Source organism: Manis pentadactyla, chromosome 3 (assembly GCF_030020395.1).
Source record: "Manis pentadactyla isolate mManPen7 chromosome 3, mManPen7.hap1, whole genome shotgun sequence".
NCBI lineage: Eukaryota > Metazoa > Chordata > Mammalia > Pholidota > Manidae > Manis > Manis pentadactyla.
In genome coordinates, this window is record NC_080021.1 from 41443431 (window position 1) to 41466200 (window position 22770).

General features: G+C 36.6%; 1 protein-coding gene across 2 annotated transcripts in view; it reads left to right on the forward strand.

Annotated features, from left to right (window-relative positions):
* The window catches only part of STK3 (serine/threonine kinase 3), a 354002-nt gene that overhangs the window by 22286 nt on the left and 308946 nt on the right, over positions 1–22770 (forward strand). For both annotated transcript variants that reach the window (XM_036875911.2, XM_036875929.2), the window contains exon 2: positions 22218–22298. In XM_036875911.2, the coding sequence (XP_036731806.1) occupies positions 22218–22298 (81 nt within the window). The remainder of the gene's footprint in view (positions 1–22217; positions 22299–22770) is intronic.

The following is a 22770-nucleotide window of genomic DNA, read 5'->3' on the forward strand; positions in this document are numbered from 1 at the left end:
GCGTTGGGCAGGTTGGCCATTTTGATGATATTAATTCTTCCTAGCCAAGAACATGGGATGAGTTTCCATTTGTTAGTGTCCTCTTTAACTTCTCTTAAGTGTGTCTTATAGTTTTCAGGGCATAGGTCTGTCACTTCTTTGGTTAGGTTTATTCCTAGGTATTTTATTCTTTTTGATGCAATTGTGAATGGAATTGTTTTCCTGATTTCTCTACTAGTTCACTGTTAGTGTATAGGAAAGCCACAGATTTTTGTGTGTTAATTTTGTATCCTGCATCTTTGCTGTATTCCGATATCAGTTCTAGTAGTTTTGGAGTGGAGTCTTTAGGGTTTTTTATGTACAGTATCATGTCATCTGCAAATAGTGACAGTTTGACTTCTTCTTTACCAATCTGGATTCCTTGTATTTCTTTGTTTTGTCTAATTGCCATGGCTAGGACCTCCAGTACTATGTTAAATAACGGTGGGGAGAGTGGGCATCCCTGTCTTGTTCCCGATCTCAGAGGAAAAGCTTTCAGCTTCTCGTTTTTAAGTATGATGTTGGCTGTGGGTTTATCGTATATGGCCTTTATTATGTTGAGGTACTTGCCCTCTATACCCATTTTGCTGAGAGTTTTTATTATGAATGGATGTTGAATTTTGTCAAATACTTTTTCATCATCTATGGAGATGATCATGTGGTTTTTTCTTTTTGTTGATGTGGTGGATGATGTTGATGGATTTTAGAATGTTGTTCCATCCTTCCATCCCTAGGATGAATCCCACTTGGTTGTGGTGTAAGATTCTTTTGATATATTTTTGAATTCGGTTTGCTAATATTTTGTTGAGTATTTTTGCATCTACATTCATCAGGGATATTGGTCTGTAATTTTCTTTTTTGGTGGGATCTTTGACCTGTTTGGGTATTAGGGTGATGTTGGCTTCATAGAATGAGTTGGGGAGTATTCCCTCCTCTTCTATTTTTTGGAAAACTTTAAGGAGAATGGGTATTATATCTTCTCTGTATGTCTGATAAAGTTCTGAGGTAAATCCATCTGGCCCGGGTGTTTTTTTCTTGGTTAGTTTTTTGATTACTGCTTCAATTTCTTTGCTGGTAATTGGTTTGTTTAGATTTTGTGTTTCTTCCTTGGTCAGTCTTAGAAAGTTTTATTTTTCTAAGAAGTTGTCCATTTCTTCTAGGTTTTCCAGCTTTTTAGCATATAGGCTTTCATAGTAGTCTCTAATAATTCTTTGTATTTCGGTTGGGTCCGTCGTGATGTTTCCTTTCTCATATCTGATTCTGTTGATGTGTGTTGATTATCTTTTTCTCTTAATAAGTCTGGCTAGAGGCTTATCTATTTTGTTTATTTTCTCCAAGAACCAGCTCTTGGTTTCATTAATTTTTTTGTATTGTTTTATTCTTCTCAATTTTGTTTATTTCTTCTCTGATCTTTATTATGTCCCTCCTTCTGCTGATTTTAGGCCTCATTTGTTCTTCTTTTTCCAATTTTGATAATTGTGACATTAGACTATTCATTTGGGTTTGTTCTTCCTTCTTTAAATATGTCTGGATTGGTATATACTTTCCTCTTAAGACAGTTTTCGCTGCGTCCCACAGAGGTTGGGGCTTTGTGTCGTTGTTGTCGTTTATTTCCATGTATTGCTGGATCTGCATTTTAATTTTGTCGTTGATCCATTGACTATTCAGAAGCGTGTTGTTAAGCCTCCATGTGTTTGTGAGTCTTGTTGCATTCTTGGTACAATTTATTTCTAGTTTTATACCTTTGTGGTCTGAAAAGTTGGTTGGTAGGATTTCAATCTTTTCGAATTTACTGAGGCTCTTTTTGTGGCCTAGTATGTGGTCTATTCTGGAGAATGTTCCATGTGGACTTGAGAAGAATGTGTATTCTGTTGCTTTTGGGTGTAGAGTTCTATAGATGTCTATTACGTCCATCTATTCTAGTGTGTTGTTCATTGCCTCTGTGTCCTTACTTATTTTCTGTCTGGTGGATCTGTCCTTTGGGGTGAATGGTGTGTTGAAGTCTACTAAAATGAATGCATTGCAGTCTATATCCTCCTTTAGTTCTGTTAGTATTTGTTTCACATATGCTGGTGCTCCTGTATTGGGTGCATATATATTTATAATGGTTATATCCTCGTGTTGGACTGAGCCCTTTATCATTATGTAATGTCGTTCTTTATCTCTTGTTACTTTATTTGTTTTGAAGTCTATTTTGTCTGATGCTAGTACTGCAACACCTACTTTTTTCTCCCTATTGTTCACATGAAATATCTTTTTCCATCCCTTGACTTTAGTCTGTGCATGTCTTTGGGTTTGAGGTGAGTCTCTTGTAAGGAGCATATAGATGGGTCTTGTTTTTTTATCCATTCAGTGACTCTATGTCTTTTGATTGGTGCATTCAGTCCATTTACATTTAGTGTGATTATCGATAGGTATGTACTTATTGCCATTTCAGGCTTTAGATTCGTGGTTACCAAAGGTTCCAGATTACTTTCCTTACTAAGATTCTAACTTAACTCACTTAGTATGCTGTTACAAACACAATCTAAAGGTTCTTTTCTATTTCTCCTCCTTTTTCTTCCTCCTTCATTCTTTATGTATTAGGTATCAGATTCTATACTATTTGTCTATCCCTTGATTGGCTTTGGGGATAGTGAATTTAATTTTGGATTGGTCACACAGTTCTCTCAATATTCTTTCATTCTTAGAGATCCTTTTTCTTTCTGTGCCTCAGCTTCTTTGTATTCCTCTTCTCTAGTTTCTATTTCATTTATTGTCTCCTGCACCATATCTAATCTGCTTTTAATACCCTCCATTGTGTTCTTTAACGATTGGATCTGTGACCTGAATTCATTCCTGAGTTCTTGGATGTCTTTCCGTACCTCCATTAGGATATTGATAATTTTTATTTGGAACTCTCTTTCAGGAAGAGTCATGAGGTCCATATCATTTAAATCTTTCTCAGGAGTTGTATTAACAATTTTACTCTGGACAAGGTTCCTTTGGCGTTTCATGTTTGTATATGGCACCCTCTAGTGTCCAGAAGCTCTATTCTGGAGCTGCTGAGCCCCTGAAGGAATGTCGGGGGTCACAGGGAGCAGTACTGGTGCCTGGGGATAGGAAAGAGCTGTTCCCCGCCTCCTGGTTGCTGTGCCTGTGTCCACTGCCTGAGCCAGTGGGCTGGTCACACAGGTATAAGTTTTTGTCCCAGAGCAGCCAGATATGGATCCCTGCTTTCCACAAGCAGCCGGAATCCCAGTCTCCCCAGGTAGTCTGCCTATATTAACTTTCCAACCCAGTAGCCATGTGAGTCTCATGAAAGCACCATGAAATGTAGGTTTGTGCTCCCAGCGCAGGACTCCGGAGCTAGGTATTCAGCAGTCCCAAGCCTTCCACTCCCTCCCTGCTCCATTTCTCTTCCTCCCGCTGGTGAGCTGGGGTTGGGGAGGGGCTCGGGTCCCACGGAGCCACATCTCTGGTACGTTACCCCTTTCGCTGAGGTCTGCTCTTTTCTCCAGTTGTGTGTAGTCTGACGCCTCCCCTTTCCTGTTGCTCTCTCAGGATTAGTTGCACCAATTAAATTTTCTAATTGTATCCAGTTTTAGGAGGAAGCCCCTGTCTCTCCTCTCATGCTGCCATCTTTTCCATGCCATTCTGTTTTATCTTGTAAGGTTTCTGTTGAGATGTCTGATGATAGCCTGATGGGTTTTCCTTTGTAGTTGACCTTTTTTCTCTCTCTGGCTGCCTTTAATACTCTGTCCTTTTCCTTGATCTTTGCCATTGTAATTGTTATGTGTCTTGGTGTTGTCTTCCTTGGGTCCCTTGTGTTGGGAGTTCTGTGGGCTTTATTCCATGGTCTGAGACACTATTTCCTACCCACAGTTTGGGGAAGTTTTCAGCAATTATTTCTTCAAAGACCCTTTCTTTCCCTTTTTCTCTTCTTCTTCATGTACCTCTATAATGCGATTATTGTTCCGTTTGGATTGATCAGACAGTTCTCTTGATATTCTTTCATTTCTTTAGATCCTGTTATCTCTCTCTGCCTCAGCTTTTCTGTTGTCCTGTTCTCTGATTTCTATTCTGTTAATGGTATCTTGTACCTCATCCACTCAGCTTCTAAGTCCTTCCAGAGGCTGTTTTATTTATGTATTCTCTCTCCTAACTTGATTGTTTAGCTCTTGCATTTTTCTCTGCAGCTCCATCAGCATGGTTATGACCTTTATTTTGAATTCTTTTTCAGGAAGATTGGTTATATCTGTCTCTCCCAGTCCTCTCTCAGGTGTTGTCTGGGTAATTCTGGACTGGATTAAATTCTTCTGCCTTTTCATGGTGATAGAGATAGTCGTAGGCAGGTAGCATGTGTGTCAGCTGAGAGAACAAAGTTCCTTCCTGCTTGTTGGTCGCCCTGGCCCTCTGCTGCCTGTGTCGGTCACCCTCACACCAGGAGCAGTGTCTGGGTTATTCCACTGAGCCACCGTGGGCAGTACAGCCCAGAGCCCTGTGGGGAGAGTCACGCGCCGGGTGTGCTCTCCTGTGGGAATGGCGTCCCTTAGTGCCCTGCCCTGGCTTCCTCTGCCTGCGCCGGGCAGGTGCGCGCCGGCGGCAGCCCGGGTATGGCTTGGGCTGCTGTGTGCCTGGAGGAAACTCTGCACTGCCACTGTGGGTGCTGCCGCTCTCAGTCTGCTTGGCCACTCTACTGGTGCTGTACCATAGGGGGAATGAATGGCAAGCTGTTCACCGTGAGGCGTTTCAGAGCTATGCTGCCTCCCAGGGGGCTGGGGCTTCCAAAGCTCCTCAGAATTCCCGATTCCATCTAGCTTTGAGGTCACTGTCCTTTTAAGACTTTCAAAAAGCACTCGCTTTTTTTTTGTCCCAGGGCAGCTGGCTGTGGGGACCCACTCACAGATTTTACTTTTCCGTTTCCGTAATATCCAGCACACCATACAATGTGTGTCTGCACTCCCGCTGCGGATTGCTAGGGCTTGTTATTTAGTAGTCCTGCACTTCTGCTCCCTCCCCGCTCCGACTCCTTTCCTCCCGCTGGGGAGCTGGGGTGGGGGGAGTACTTGTTTTTCCACCAGGCCACGGCTTGTATATTATTCCCTTTGTGAGATGTTGAGTTCTCACAGATGTAGATGTAGTCTGGCTGTTGTATTGTATCCTTTGGTCTCTCTTTTAGGAATAGTTGCATTTGTTGTATTTTCAAAAATATATGTGGTTTTGGGAGGAGATTTCCACTGCCCTATTCTCACCACCATCTTGGCTCTCGGTCTGCATGTCTTTGTTAAATTATTTTTAATTTTTATTTGAAGGATGTAAATATGTTGGGGCATTTTCAAATGTGCTGTTTTAAGTTGTCTTCATTTTCTGGATTTGAATTTTTTGAAAAATTAGTAGAAAAACTGCATTTCTTAATAGAAAGTGAACGCAGTAACATGTCTTTAGGGCTATGGAGTATGTTTCAGCATTTGTTACCGTCCTTCAGAAAGTTACAAGAAATTAAAAGGAATCATAGCAGTTTCCAGTTGAGGGTGAAAAATTCTTAGAAAATGAAAATGAAGACACCTAGGGTGAAGGAAGGAGAAAAAAATCTCAGCTTCTTTTCCTTTAAAGCTCTTTGCCAGGAAATTATAATTTTAGAGTACTTTTTGGGCAAAGAGCCCAACCTGAGAGGAAATGGTATAAAAACAAGGCCTTCATTTAATTTATAAAAGTCTTCTCTCCATTGTAGAGTATCTGTTTTCTTAGGTGGATATCAGCTCATTCTAGTGCCAGTAATTAATTGCACCCTCGTAAATTTAAATACAGTTTTATAAAAGCAAATACTTTATGAGATCATCCAATTCCTCTGTTTTAGTATTAAAACAGTGATACTAGTGAAACAAGAGCTAGAGCTTTATAGTCTGACTTGTTTTAATCTTAGCTCTGCCATCTAGTACAATGCAGTAGTGGGCAAGTTAACTTTTACAAGTCTCAGAATACTTTATTGTAAAATAGAGTTGATAATAGTACCTTCTCTGTGGAATTTGTGAAGATGAAATGCAGTAGTGATTTTAAAGTACTTGTCTCTGAAGACAATTTTCAAAGTATTTAAAAAATGTGTCGAGTATTGTCAGTATCTTTTGACATAACTTTTCAAAGGGATAAAAGGATGACTTTGACTATGATACATGGGTTCTAGTTGAGTTAAAAGAAAAAAAAATTAGTTTATTACTTTAGAGCTAAATATCTACTATATATTTACAAAGCATTTGGCCTTAAAAAAACAGAAGTGAGCAGAAAGACATGATTCTTGAATTTTATTGGTTGAGGTAAAATGTACTTCCTCTGGTTGAAGTAGAAAAGATGTTTGATTTTGTGGATTCAGGCTTAGACACCTCATTGTTTAACTTAGAAAATGTTCATTATTTAAGGCAAACTTCGAGACTTTTTCACATTGTTTAATATGAAATTTTGAAGGATTAAAGGATAAAAATCTTTCATGTGTTTTTAAAGATGTATGATATTCCTAATAGTATTCAATATTAAACTGCTTAGGGTTTGAAGATTAGAACTTAATTTTAAATGATATATTGCACATAAGATGAAGTGTAGTGCTTAGCTTATAGCAATAACTTATAGCTTAGTATGGCTTATTAAATAGCTATTTAGTATTTTAGTAATAATAACCTACCAATAGCTTAGTTGCTAAAATATAAGGAAATTTGCTGAAGAGAAAAAGACATTGAAAATTACAGAGCTGAAATGGTTTAGGTGTTTCATGAAAGGGAATCTCTGTTCTTGCAGAGTTGTAAGTTTTTTCTCTTCTGCTATGTTTACAATCTGGCCAGGTCCTTCTCTGTAATTAGTTTCTTAAGAGATCTAGAGGATTGTTCTTGACTAGAGAGCTTGATCTAGCAATATAGAAAGCCTTCCTTTGGGTTTCTCTTTAGAAGTTTTTGGCCAAAACAAATACCCCAAATGAATTATGGGCAAAGGACTTTGAATAGACATTTTTCCAAAGAAGATACACAATTAGACAATAAGCACATGAAAAGATGCTCAGCATCACTAATCATTAGGGAAGTGCAAATCAAAATTGCAATGAGATTCCACTTCATGCTCTTGAGGATGAGTATTACCAAAAAACCCCCCAAAATAACAAGTGTATTGCCTAGGCTGTATAGCATTTGGAACCCTCATTCATTGCTGATGAGAATGTAAAATAGTGCAGTTACTATAGAAAATAATATGGTAGTTTCTCAAAAAATTAAACATACAATTACTGTATGAGCCAGAAATTCTGCTCCTAGGTGTATACACAAAAGTATTGAAAGCCAGGACTCCAAGAGATATTTGCACACCAGAGTTTATTGTCAGCCTTATTCATAATAACTAAAAAGTGGAAGAAATCCAAGTATCCACTGATGAATGGCTAAACAAAATGCATAATATGCAGACTATATATTCAACCTTAAAAGGAATGAAATTATGATACATACTATATGACATGGATGAATCTTGAAAACATGTTAAATGAAAGAAGCCAGATGCAAAAAGATACATATTATACGATTCCACTTCTGTGTGGTACTTAGAATAGTCAGATTCATAGAGACAGAAAGTAAAATGGTGGTTACCTGGGACTAGGGGGAGGTGGCAATGGAAAGTTGTTTAATGGGTAGAGTTTTAGTTTGGGATGATGAAAAGTTCTGGAGATGGTATGGTGATGGTTGCACAACAGTGTGAGTGTACTTAATGCCCCTTAATTGTACATTGAAAATAGTTAAAATAGTAAATTTTATGTATATTTTACCACAATTAAAAAACACAGACCTTTAGCAAATTGCTATGCTTTTTTCCCCTTGAGCTTTATCTCCAGTCTCTTCAAAGCTAAGGAAACACCCTTAGCAGAAGTTACAGCTGGTCCGCTGGATTGCAGACTGCTTTTCCAAAGCTGGGAACAAAGAGAAAACAAAGGGAGAGAATTAAATATAATCCCTTCGTTTTTTTCTACCTTAGAGGGCCTCAAAAGTTATGACTGGACTGTTTTTTGGAGGGGCTAATTGGTGTAGCGGACTTTTAAGAAAGAGCCGTAACTTTTGACTAGCTTCAGAGCTCTAGTCCCCTACATTTGTGCTTTATTTTCCTGTCAGATCCTCATATTTTCATGTAATTTTGCACAGATAATTTAATCTACTTTGTAGAGAAGGTTGAAATTCTGTGACTGGTAGGAAGAACTACCTTATGTTCTTTTGTCTTAATTTCATTTGATTATTATTCCTATGTAATTTTTGCTTCTATCACAGATGGGGAATTTCCTTTCTTCCCCTTGAACTTTAGCTCGACTTTTGAATATGTCCCTTCCCATATCTTTCATGACTTTATGCCTATAATCACATTTTTGTTCCCCAATTCTAGAACCTTTAAAATCTCTTATTTCTATGGCTTCATTGTTTCAATCTTCTGATATGCTCAGGCCTTGTCTACCTAGTGACACTGTTTTTAGGTTGCAGTCGTCTGTCATTGCTTGGCAAAATCAGAAATCTTTTCTCTGTTCTTGTTTATCCCCCTCATGTCACTATTCCTTGAAGCTTTCTCATTCTCTGACTTTCTGATTTTTCTATTGCTTTTGTTTCTCTGTTTTATGTGCTATTCTTCCCAATTCATAATTGACAGTGACCTTGCATTTTGTTTTCTGTCTTCCTCCTTTTTTTTTAATGTAGTTATTTTTCTTGGTGAGTTTACCCACTCTTGTGACTTGTGTCTTGATCAAAATGATTCACAAATACACACTTTCGAGACTTAGAATCTCTGTACTCAGCCCTATTCAGTATTCCCAGCCTACTAGATAACATTTGACTACTTTGCTGTCTCCTCAACTGCAGTATGTTCAAAATGGACCCCTTACCTTCCATCTAATTTCTACCAGTTCATGATGTCATCTTTTTTTCCAGTTTGCATTTGGTATGTGAGTCTTCCCTCTGGTTTTATATCTTAGTTACTCTGATAATTAGATCCTTTAAGACCACAAGGAAGAGAGGTACACAGATTATCTTCAGTAATACAATTTTATTGCTAGATACTCAGGAAATGTGCATGGGGTAGTTTGGGAAGGTGCCTAGTCTGCTGCTTGTTTCCTCTGAGCTTCAGTGTCTCTAATCTGGGTTGTGGAATAGGCTTCACTAATAAGGGGTATAGCAGTTTAGAGTCACTTGGAATAATGACCTGAGCTCTAGTGACCTTTGTGTTCTTTGTGCTAGACTTAGCACTTCTACTTTCTGAAATCTAAGTTTAATTGGGTCATCCTGTAACCATGAAATTTGGACCATCCCCACTGGCCATTTTAGTCCTTGTATGGATGCTTTTGGCCTCTGAATCAGCTTCTAGCCATATGCCATTTTATTGCTGGGATGATAAAGCTGATTTAATTTGCATCAGCGCATGATGCGCCATAACAACTATATGGGAAGATATATATATATATATATATATTTTTTTTTTTTTTGGTGGGGGGAAGATATATTTTTTTCCCCCTTAAAGGCACTGTGTAAGTGACAGGCATTTTGAAGTTCCATAAGCTCTCTCTAGTTGGCAAATTTGTTCATTGTACTTATTTATTTAGCACAAGTTTATTAGATAGTAGTGTGTGTGGTTCTGTTTTAGGTGCTTAGTGGAGGGAGATAGGAGGCTGGGTAAGACATGATCCACATCTTCATGGAAGTCCCAGTTTAGCTCTAGTGATAAACTCATACAATAAATAAATAGTGAAAGGAATAATGATTCAGTGTGCTAAGTGCTGTGGGAGCACAGCTGGCAGTGGGATTGCTGCTCTGTGTTTGGGTGGGTGGGTAGGGATGGTGGTAGAGGAGAGGAATTTTTCACTGCAGACTTCCCAGAGAAGATTTCTGGTTGTTATCTTTAAGGTAGTGGCTGACTGGCAGAGAAAAAGGAGAAGGTCATACCTATGTGTTTTGCATCGTGTATGAACAACTATACAATATCTGCCTTTTATAGTACAGTGGTTATGTGATTTTTAAAAAATGTGTTATGTGAAAATTCAGAATATGTAAGGAATATTCCATTGTGGCTAGAGTGTAGGTAATGGAAACGAGTTGTTTGGGAGGATCTTAAGCTCCACAGCCAGGATTTTTACCTTGTATGTAATGAGAAATCACTTTTTCAAAATATTCAAAATCTTGACATTTTTTCTTTTGTGTCTTTTCCACTGTTAATTTTTAAGCCCCAGATCCCCAGATTTGTGGGTTGCAAGAAACAAAACTACCCCTCTAGTTTTGCAGCTAGTTTTAGTTCCCTTCTCCATTATGAAATTTGGCAGATAGGACATTTAGCAGACTGGGAAGAAATTTCTGGAAGAAGAGTATGTTGGTTTATCTTAAAAGGTTAGCAGTGTTCCACCATTATCATAATTGCCATAATGTACTTCAGAATTTCATTCCTCTGGCTCCCCCATGCCACATTTTCCTAAAACATAATTTAAATTGCTATTTACCTAGACAACCTATCATGTTACATGATGTCATAAGTGACGTGGAATTTAAGAAACATAAAATAAACTAAAAATTCATCTGTTTAATCTGAGTGCATAGTGCAGCACTAGAAGAAAAAAAACTGCCAAATTCTGCTTGAGTAGCTAATAGTCTAATGGCCGTAATAGTGCATTTCAGATTAGAGGTAATTAATTGATTTGAAGATGAGAGATTCCTGGGAACAACTGTAAAAGAATATCCACCTTAAAAGATGAGGCTGATACGTGGTACTTGATGTAATTGATGGGAACTATTGAGTAAGCTTTGGTATTTGCTAGCTTCCTTACTGAGAGGTTCTGTACCACATCTGCACAGACCTTATTTTGATTCTGTTTTGCCATTTATTACTCACGTAACTGGGAAAGTCAGTTAACTTTTAGTTTTTTTTGTTTAAAAACAGAGTATTTTAGTAACTACCAAAAAGAATGTTGTAGAGATTAAATGAGAAAATGTGTGTTAAGTGCTCAACAGAAGGCCATAAAAAGTTTAATATATATTAGCTTTATTGTTATATTTCATTTAGCTTCTGTGTATCTTTCTTTCCTACTAATTAGGAGCTCTTGGTTGTCAAGGGCTATATCTTAAATTTTCCTTGCCTTATCCCAGCAGGTAATTGTTGTCTATAAATTCAGCATGTATATTGAATGAATGTTTGTGGATGACTTTAAAAACCTGGTTTTATTATTATTTTTGAACCCATTGAAGATTCATTTTAGAAACATTAGTTTTCCCAAAGACAGTATTTCCTGAGCAGTTGCACTAATTAACGGATATTGATATTATTTTTACTGTTTCTGATTGCCTTTGTCAATTTATTAATTCAACTCATAGAAGAGGCTTTTCAGTGTATAAAATGATTTTATGGAATGCATTTCATGAAATAATTATTGAGACTTGCAGAACAATTTAAATTTTGTTACATGAGATACAGTTTAAAAAGTTTCCCCCAGTTACAGGAAAAAATGAATGTTTATTTTAGAAACCTTACGAAACAAAAACATAGAGGAGAGCCACCACCAAATCAAACCTTGTTGCCTGGAATCATAAAATATTTACATACAACAAATATTTGAGTTCCTGTTATGTTCCAGGCACACTGGGAATATGGCAGTGAACAAAACAAAGTCTACCAGTAGTTTGGTGCCAGTATGCATGTGCATATGTGTAGATATACCCATGCTCAAAAGAAAAAGAAAAATAATTCTGTGCACACTACTTTGTAACCTGTCCTTTTTACTTTTAGCAATATATTTTAGCAATGGTGGAACACTGCAAACTTGTTTCAAATCAGTGACTTTTCCACTACATGTTTTTTTTTTAATTTTTAAATTTTTTATTAAGGTATTATTGATATACAGCTTATGAAGGTTTCACATGAAAAAACAATGTGGTTACTACATTTACCCATATTCTCAAGTCCCCACCTATACACCATTGCACTCACTGTCCATCAGTGTAGTAAGATGCCACAGATTCACTGTTTGCCTTCTCTGTGCTACACTGTTTTTCCCGTGACCCCCCACACCATGTGTACTAAACATAATACTCCTCAATCCCCGTCTCCCTTCCTCCCCACCTGCTCTCCCACACCCCTCCCCTTTGGTAACCACTAGTCCCTTCTTGGAGTTTGTGAATCTGCTGCTGTTTTGTTCCTTCAGTTTGGCTTCATAGTTTACTCCACAAATGAGGGAAATCATTTGGCACTTGTCTTTCTATGCCTGGCTTATTTCACTGAGCGTAATATCCTAATATCCTCCAGCTCCATCCATGTTGTTGCAAATGGTAGGATTTGTTTCTTATGGCTGAATAGTATTCCATTGTGTATATGTACAACCTCTTCTTTATCCATTCATCTACTGATGGACTCTTAGGTTGCTCCCATTTCTTGGCTATTGTAAATAGTGCTGCAATAAACATAGGGGTGCATATGTCTTTTTGAAACAGAGAAGTTGTATCCTTTGGGTAAATTCCAAAGAGTGGGATTCCCGGGTCAAATGCTATTTCTATTTTTAGTTTTTTGAGGAACCTGCATATTGCTTTCCACAATGGTTTAAATAGCTTACATTCCCAACAGCAGTGTAGGAGTGTTCTCCTTTCTCTGCATCCTCGCCAGCATTTATTCTTAGTCTTTTCGATGCTGGCCATCCTTACTGGTGTGAGGTGATATCTCATTGTGGTTTTAATTTGCATTTCCCTGATGATTAGTGATGTGGAGCATCTTTTCATGTGTCTGTTGGCCATCTGAATTTCTTCTTTGGAGAACTGTCTCTTCATATCCTCTGCCCATTTGTTAATCATGTTATTTCCTTTTTGGGTGTTGAGGCATGTAAGTTCTTTATATATTTTGGATGTTAACCCCTTGTCGGATATGTCATTTACAAATGTATTCTCCCATACTGTAGGATGCCTTTTTGTTCTGTTGATGGTAACCGTTGCCATACAGAAACTTTTTAGTTTGATGTAGTTCCATGAATTCATTTTTGCCTTTGTTTCCCTTGCTCGAGGAGATGTGTTCAGGAAGAGGTTGCTCATGCTTTTATTCAGGAGATTGTTGCCTATGTTGTCTTCTAAGAGTTTTATGGTTTCATGACTTACATTCAGGTCTTTGATCCATTTCGAGTTTACTTTTGTGTATGGGGTTAAACAATAATTGAGTTTCATTCTCTTGCATGTAGCTGTCCAGTTTTGCCAACACCAGCTGTTGTAGAGGTTGTCATTTTTCCCATTGTATGTCCGTGGCTCCTTTATCGTATATTAATTGACCATATATGGTTGGGTTTATATCAGAGCTCTCTAGTCTGTTCCATTGGTCTATGGGTCTTTTCTTGTGCCAGTACCAAATTGTCTTGATTACTGTGGCTTTGTAGTAGAGCTTGAAGTTGGGGAACATAATCCCCCCAGTTTTATTCTTCCTTCTCAGGATTGCTTTGGCTATTCAGGGTCTTCTGTGGTTCCATATGAATTTTGGAACAATTTTCTCTACTTTGTTGAAGAATACTCTTGGTATTTTGATAGGAATTGCACTGAATCTGTACATTGCTTTAGGCAAGATGGCCATTTTGACAATATTAAATTCTTCCTGTTCATGAGCACGGGATGTGTTTCCATTTATTGGCATCTTCTTTAATTTGTCTCGTGAGTGTCTTGTAGTTTTCAGAGTGTAGGTCTTTCACTTCCTTGGTTAGGTTTATTCCTAGGTATTTTATTCTTTTTGATGCAACTGTGAATGGAAAAACTGTTTTCCTGATTTCTCTTTCTGCTAGTTCATTGTAAGTTTATAGGAATGCAACAGATTTCTGTGTATTAATTTTGTATCCTGCAACTTTGCTGAATTCAGATATTAGATCTAGTAGTTTTGGAGTGGATTATTTAGGGTTTTTTATATACAGTATCATGTCACCTGCAAACATGGACAGTTTAACTTCTTCCTTGCCAATCTGGATGCCTTTTGTTTCTTTATGTTGTCTGATTGCCCTGGCTAGCACCTCCAGTATTATGTTGAATAGAAGTGGGGAGAGTGGGCATCTTTGTCTTGTTTCCAAATTTAAAGGGAAAGCTTTCAGCTTCTCGCTGTTAAGTATAATGTTGGCTGTGGGTTTGTCATATATGGCCTTTATTATGTGGAGGTACTTGCCCTCTTTACCCATTTTGTTGAGAGGTTTTATAATGAATGGTTGTTGAATTTTGTCCAGTGCTTTTTCAGCATCTATGGAGAGGATCATGTGGTTTTTGTCCTTCTTTTTTGTTGATCTGGTGCATGATGTTGATGGTTTTTCAAATGTTGTACCATCCTTGCGTCCCTGGAATAAATCTTACTTGATCATGATGGATGATCTTTTTGATGTATTTTTGAATTCGGTTTGCTAATATTTTGTTGAGTATTTTTGCATCTATGTTCATCAGGAAGGAATATTCGTCTGTGATTTTCTTTTTTTGTGGTGTCTTTCCCTGGTTTTGGTATTAGAGTGATGTTGGCCTCATAGAATCAGTTTGGGAGTATTCCCTCCTCTTCTACTTTAAGGAGTAGTAGGTCTTCACTAAATGTTTGATAAAATTCAGCGCTGAAGCCATCTCGTTCAGGAGTTTTGTTCTTAGGTAGGTTTTTGATTATCAGTTCAATTTTGTTGCTCGTAACTGGTATGTTCAGATTTTCTGTTTCTTTCTGGGTCAGCCTTGGAAGGTTGTATTTTTGTAGGAAGTTGTCCATTTCTTCTAGGTTACCCGTTTATTAGCATGTCATTTTTCATGGTGTTCTCTAATAATTCTTTGTATTTCTGTGGTGTCAGTAGTGATTTTTTCTTTCTTATTTCTGATTCTGTTTATGTCCGTAGACTCTCTTTTTTTCTTGATAAGTCTGGCTTAGGGTTTATCAATTTTGTTTATTTTCTTGAAGAAAAAGCTCTTACTTTCATTGATTCTTTCTATTGTTTTATTCTTCTCTATTTTATTTATTTCTGCTCTAATCTTTATTATGTCCCTCCTTGTACTGACTTTGGGCCTCATTTATTCTTCTTTATCTAGTTTCGTTAATTGTGAATTTAGACTGCTCATACGGGATTGTTCTTCTTTCCTGAGGTAGGCCTGTATTGCAATATAGTTTCCTCTTCGCACGGCCTTCGCTGCATCCCACAGATTTTTGTATTGTTGAATTATTGTTGTCATTTGTCTACATATTGCTTAATCTCTGTTTTTATTTGGTCATTAATCCATTGGTTATTTAGGAGCATGTTGTGAAGCCTGCATGTGTTTGTGGGCTTTAAAATTTTCTTTGCGTAATATATTTCTAGTTGCATTCCTTTGTGGTCTGAGAAACTGATTTGTACAATGTAAATCTTTTTGAATTTTATGAGGTTCTTTTTGTGGCCTTGTATATGATCTGTTCTTGGAAATATTCCATGTGCACTTAAGAAGAATGTGTATTCTGCTGCTTTTGGGTGTAGAGTTCTGTAGATGTTTGTTTGGTCCATTCGTTCTAATGTGTTGTTCAGTGCCTCTATCTCCTTACTTATTTTCTGTCTGGTTGATCTCTTCTTCAGAGTGAGTGGAGTGGTGAAGTCTCCTAGAATGAATGAATTCTACTTCCCCTTTTAATTCTGTTAGTATTTGTTTCACATATGTAGGTGCTCCTGTTTTGGGTGCATAGATATTTACAATGGTTATATCTTCATGTTGGATTGACCCCTTTATCATTATGTAATGTCCTTCTTTGTTTTGTGACTTTCTTTGTTTTGAAGTCTATTTTGTCTGATACAAGTACTGCAACTCCTGCTTTTTTCTCCCTTTTAGTTGCATGAAATATATTTTTCCATCCCTTCACTTTTAATCTGTGTATGTCTTTGGGTTTAAAGTGAATCTCTTGTATGCAGCATATAGATGGGTCTTGTTTTTTCATCCATTTAATGACTCTCTTTTGTGTTGTGCATTCAGTCCATTTACATTTAGGGTGATTATCGATAGGTATGTACTTATTGCCATTGCAGGGTTTAGATTTGTGGTTACCAAAAGTTCAAGGTTAACTTCCTTACTATCTAAGAGTCTGACTTAACTCACTTAGTATGCTATTACAAACACAATCTAAAGGTTCTTTTTTTTTTCTCCTCATTTTTCTTCTTCCTCCATTCTTTATATATTAGGTATCATATTATGTACTCTTTGTCTCCCTCTTGATTGACTTTGGGGATAGTTAATTTAATTTTGCATTTGCTTAGTAATTAGCTGTTCTACTTTCTTTACTGTGGTTTTTTTACCTCTGGTGACAGCTATTAAACGTTAGGAACACTTCCATCTATAGCAGTCCCTCCAAAATACCCTGTAGAGGTGGTTTGTGGGAGGTAAATTCTCTCAGGTTTTGCTTATCTGGAAATTGTTTAATCCTTCCTTCAAATTTAAACGATAATCTTACCAGTACAGTAATCTTGGTTCAAGACCCTTCTGCTTCATTGCATTAAATACATCATGCCACTCCCTTCTGGCCTGTAAGGTTTCTGTTGAGAAGTCTGATGATAGCCTGATGGGCCTTCCTTTGTATGTGATCCTATTTCTCTCCCTGGCTTCTTTTAATAGTCTCTCCTTATCCTTGATCTTTGCCATTTTAATTGCTGTATGTCTTGGTGTTGTCTTCCTTGGGTTCCTTGTGTTTGGAGATCTGTGAGTCTCCATTTCCTGAGAGACTATCTCCTTCCCCAGATTGGGGAAGTTTTCAGCAATTACCTCCTCAAAGACACTTTCTATCCCTTTTTCTCTCTCTTCTTCTTCTGGTACCCCTATAATGCAAATGTTTTTCCTTTTGGATTGGTCACACAGTTCTCTCAATATTCTTTCATTCTTAGAGATCCTTTTTCTTTCTGTGCCTCAGCTTCTTTGTATTCCTCTTCTCTAGTTTCTATTTCATTTATTGTCTCCTCTACCTTATCCTATCTGCTTTTAATACCATCCATTGTGCTCTTCAATGATTGTATCTCCAACTGTAATTCATTCCTCAGTTCTTGGATATCTTTCCATACCTCCATGAGCATGTTAATGATTTTTATTTTGAACTCCCTTCAGCAAGATTCATGAGGTCGATGTAATTTAAATCTTTCTCAGGAGTTGTATTAATAATTTTACTCTGAATCAGGTTCCTTTGGCATTTCATATTTGTATATGGTGCCCTCTAGTGTCCAGATGATCTGCTCTGTGGAGCTGCTCAGCCCCTGAAGCAGTGTTGCGGTCGCAGGGGAGTGCCTGCCGGGGGAAAAGTGCTGTTTCCCGCTTCCCAGCTGCTGGGCTTGTCTCCTCTGTCTCAGAGTAGCTGGATGTAGATCCCTGCTTTCTGTAAGCAGCTGGAATCTCAGTCTCTCCAGGAATTCTGCCTGTTTTAGCTTTCCAACCCCCTAATCACAAGAGTGTCATGGAAGCACCATGAAATGTATATTTGTGCTCCCAGAGCAGATCTCCAGAGTTAGATATTCAACAGTCCCAGGCCTCCACTCACTCCCCACTCTGTTTCTCTTCCTCTGACTGGTTACGTGGGGTCGAGGAAGGGCTTGGGTCCCGCTGGATCACAGGTTTGGTATGTTACCCTGTTCCGTGAGGTCTGCTCTTTTCTCCAGGTGTATGCAGTCTGGCACTGTCCCCTTTCCTGTTGCTCTTTCAGGATTAGTTCTATTAATTATATTTTCATATTATATGTGGTTTTAGGAGGAAGCCTCTGTCTCACCTCTCACACCGCCGTCTTTAATCCAATCTCCACTACATGTTTTCCCTGGCTATTTGATATCTCATTGAATAGATTTTCTATAAGTAATTAATCTATGTTTAGACATTTAATTTAATTCGAGATTGTTGTAAGTAATTTACAAAGAATATATGCTTTTTTTTTGTTTCTGTTTATTTCTAAGAAGAAGTGAAATTGATTTATTCCTATCCTTTACTCATTTAAAAAATTTTTTCCATTATGGAAAACTTCAAACATTTTTTAAATTAAGATATCATTGATATACATTCTTATGAAGGCTTCACACGAGCAACATTGTGGTTACTAAATTCACTTGTATTATCAAGTTCCCCCCACATACCCCTTTGTAGTCACTGTCCTTCAGCATCGTAAGATGCTATAGAATCGCTGCTTATATTCTCTGTGCCGTCCCTACTTTATGTGTGCTAATCATAATACCTGTTAATCCCCTTCTCTCTCCCCCGAACCTGCCTCCCGACTCCCTTTCCTTTTGGTAACCACTAGTCCCTTCTTGGAATCTGTGAGTCTGGTGCTGTTTTGTTCCTTCAGTTTTGCTTTGTTGTTATACTCCACAAATGAGTAAAATAATTTGTACTTGTCTTTCTCTGTCTGGCTTACTTCACTGAGCATAATAACCTCTAGCACCATCCATGTTGTTGCAAATGGTAGGATTTGTGTTTTTCTTATGGCTGAGTAGTATTCCATTGTGTATATGTACCACATCTTCTTTATCCATTCATCTGCTGATGGACACTTAGGTTGCTTCCATTTCTTGGCTATTGTAAATAGTCCTGGAATAAACATAGGGTGCATATGTCTTGCTGAATCTGTGATCTTGTTTTTTTCTTAGGGTAAATTCCTAGGAGTGGAATTCCTGGGTTAAATGGTATTTCTGTATTTAGTTTTTTGAGGAACCTCCATACTGCTTTCCACAATGGCTGAACTAGTTTACATTGCCACCAGCAGTATAGGAGGGTTCCCCTTTCTCTGCATCATCTCCAGCATTTGTTGTTGCTTGTCTTTTTGAATGTTGGCCATCCTGACTGGTGTGAAGTGATATCTATCTCATTGTGGTTTTAATTTGCATTTCTCTGATAATTAGTGATGTGGAGCATCTTTTCATGTGCCTGTTGGCCATCTGAATTTCTTCTTTGGAGACATGTCTGTTTAGATCCTCTGCCCATTTTTTAATTGGGTTATTTGCTTTTTGGGTGTTGAGGTGTGTGAGTTCTTCATATATTTCGGATGTTAACCCCTTACTGGATACAGACATAGGTTTTTTTTTCTTTTTTGTTATTGTATTAAGGTATCTTTGAAATACACTCTTATGACAGACATAGTTTTTAAGGGACAAAAGTAGACCTGTGTGTACCCATCACCCAGTTTCATCAGTTATTAATTTCTTACCGATTTTGCATAATTGATATTCCCATACAGAGACCCCACCCTTTATTATTTTGAAATAATCTCAGATACCATATCATGGCATTCTTAACTATCTCAGTATGCATCTCTAAAAGTTAAGAATAGTAAACTATATATCACCATAATACTATCATCTGGGGTATAATTTTAAATGTACATTCATGAAATGATAAAATATTGAAGAAAATTTGAATAAAATTGATTTGTCTATATGGAAGGCAACTTTTTGAAGATATAAAAAACTTTTTATTGAGGTCTTGGGAAAAATATTAACAAATCCCTACACTGAATAGGAAACACAACAATGAGATAAAGAAGTATGGATGGGAGTAGGGTTTAAGTAACATTTAAATGTTGAAGTATTAGAGAATTTGGTTGTGGCCAAAGAAAAAGAATTCAAATGTTTAAAAACAATGTGGGAGAAGACTACTTTTTTTCCCACTGTATTAACAATGGCAGTATAATTATGTTCTTCCCTACTTTCTGAGATAGAAAATCAAATGACAGCAAAACCAGATCCATTTATTTATTTTAAAAAGAAAATTCAGGTGTGTGTCTGCTTAAGTATGTAATAAGCTCCATCTATCAGGGTCCATGAGTGAGAGATCTTATGGGTGACTTGTTCTCCACAAAATTTCCTGGCACCTGGGAGAGTGCATGCTCTAGAGGTACTCAGTCAAGAAAAAATTTTTTGGACCTGGGATTAAAACCATATAGTTATGATGCAATCCTGAGGTATTAAAACCTGCAGTATGTCAAATACAGGTGAAATTAGGCTCATCATTTTGTACATAATATATGTGCATGAAGATAGGGAAGTGTGTGTGTGTATTTGCCTTTTAATTATGATGGTTTATTATTATTATTTTTTAGCTGTAAAGACTTTAAAAGCAGATAATGTGAAAATTATTTAAAATTAAACCATAACTGAAATGATCAGTTTTCTTTTAAAACACCAGAAAGGGAAAGAGGAAATAAAGACAACATGGATCATTTACCAAAATAAGTCATGTGTTTTCATTTGACAAACACCGCAGAGACCATCTTTTTGCCTAAGTTAAAATTAGTATCATTTTAATTGTTATACATGTTCAGAAATTGTGACATGTGGACTAGTAGAAAATTCTCTTTAAGTGTCTACGGGATTAATTTGTGGGACCTATGCCTCGTTTGTTCAAAGTGAACCAGATTATGAACCTGCTTTGAAGAAAACCTGAAGAATTATGGAGGGTTATGTAATTGGCTTAGTATTAAAGAGATTTGTTAAAATATTGCTGTCTTCATTACTGTCTCATGTATGGCTCATCTTAAGCTACTTGTGCTTGCTTAGCCTTGAAGGACATAAAGCACCTTAGCTTTCCGAGACACAATTGTGAATATTTTTGAAAATTTAAGAACATGATTTCTTACTTGTAGGCATATACTTTTTGTTTCATACTATCTTTCTACTTCTCTCTTTCCCCCTGCTCATTAGCTCCTTCCTTTATATAATTTCCTTCTTACCTGGTCCATGTCTTCAGTCATTTCGCCAATGTCTTCATCTCCCTTGTCTCATTGTTATTCCATGGCATCTGTCTGGCAGAATGCTTAATTCCAGTCAGCCTTCTCCTTGTCTAACTTAACTGCTTAGCAGTGCTGAAGAAAATATGAAATCTTGGAGATTGCTATATTAACTTTGTGGTTCGTGACCTCAATAGAGCTTGCAGTGCTATCTTGTAATAACTACATTTTTTCCCCAGTTTTTTCTTTCTAGTTGCTCTAGGGATTACAATATGCATCTTTATTGCAATCAACTTCATGTTGACCTAATACCAGTAAAAACAGTAAAGTTGAAATATGAGTGACAATATTTGCAACCTAAATAAAGGCTACTTTCCTTTGTATGCAGATAAGAAAAAGACCAAAAACCCCAGTAGAAAAATGAGCAAAGAACATGGATAGTTTTGTTTCATAACTGTATTAAAAAATGCTCAATTTCCTTCATAATAAGAGAAATGTAAATCTAGTCTGAGTTACAAGTTTTTACTTAACATAATGACTGAAATCCAAATATGTAGTTGAATACCCTGTTGATGTAACTATGAGAAAGAAGCTCTTTCATGTATTATTGGAAGGAGGATAGATTGGTACAAATTTCTGGAGGACAATTTGCTAGTATCTATCAACATATATATTTATATCACATACATTTACAGTAGATAAAGTATGATCAATATAATAGATAAAGTAGATAAAGTATAATCAATAGCATGATCAACAATTTTAGTAATTACTATGTAGTTTTATAGGTTTTCAATAAAAAATAATTTTACTATTAGTGATTTTATTAGTTATATTTCATTATTAAATTGGTATTATAACAATTATGCTTATAGTATGTATATTTATTAATTTATATTATAGTATGTATACTATTTTATTAATATATACTTCTGTTGTGATTGTGTGTATGTATGTACATGTGTGTGTATCCTCTTGACCTCATAGTTTCACATCTAAGAATTTATCCTACAGATATGATAGCATATGTGTGAATTGACTTATGTACCAACTTATTCATTGCAGTATTATTTGTAATAGCAAAAGGGAACCTAGATATCCATAAATAAGGGACTGGTGAGTAAAAAAATACTACATCTTTGCAATAGAATAGAATGTATATGTAACACAGAGAAGAATGAGAATACATTCTCTGTTCTTATGTTGTAGAGAATGCCAACGTAGGTTATATGTTGTTAAGTGAAAACATCAAAGTATATAACAGTGTGAATAAAAAATAGTCTGTACAAAATGCTATTTTGTGTGTTTTTAAAAGGGGGAGAAATAAAAATGTATATTCATGTTTTTATAAAGGTTTTACAAAAAACTAATAAAAATGGTTATTCTTTGAGGTGTTTCTGGGCAGATTAAGAACAGGGATTAGAAGGATACTATTGTATGTTTTTTATATTGTTTGATTTTTGAACCATCTGTATATATTGCCTTTTAAAATTAAAAATTTTGTAAGGATCTTAAGGAAAATATTTTCTTTGTTTTTTTCTCAACAGCAAGCTAAAAAAGCTGAGTGAAGACAGTTTGACTAAGCAGCCTGAAGAAGTTTTTGATGTATTAGAGAAACTTGGGGAGGGGTAAGTACAACAAATATGTAAGTAGCATTTAGATAATGACAGAACAATTATAAAATACTACATAATATTAATCTTTCACTAGAGGAAATCTGCTTGAATTGAATAGTAGTAGTATAGAGGGAATGTAACTCAACATAATAAAGGCCTTATATGACAAGCCCTTGGCTAACATCATGCTTAGTGGTAAAAAGCTGAAAACTTTATCTCTGAGATCAGGAATAAGATGTGGATGCCCATTGTTTTCACTTTCATTCAACATAATACTAAAGTCCTAGCAAGAACAATTAGGCAAGAAAAAGAAGCAAAAAGCATCCAAATCTGAAGAGAAGTAAAATTGTTTCTATTTGCAGATGATATGATACCATATGTAGAAAACCCTAAGGACTCCACCAAAAATACTGTTAGAATTAATAAACCAATTTAGTAAAGTTGCAGGATGTAAAGTCAATATACAAAAATCATTGGTGTTTCT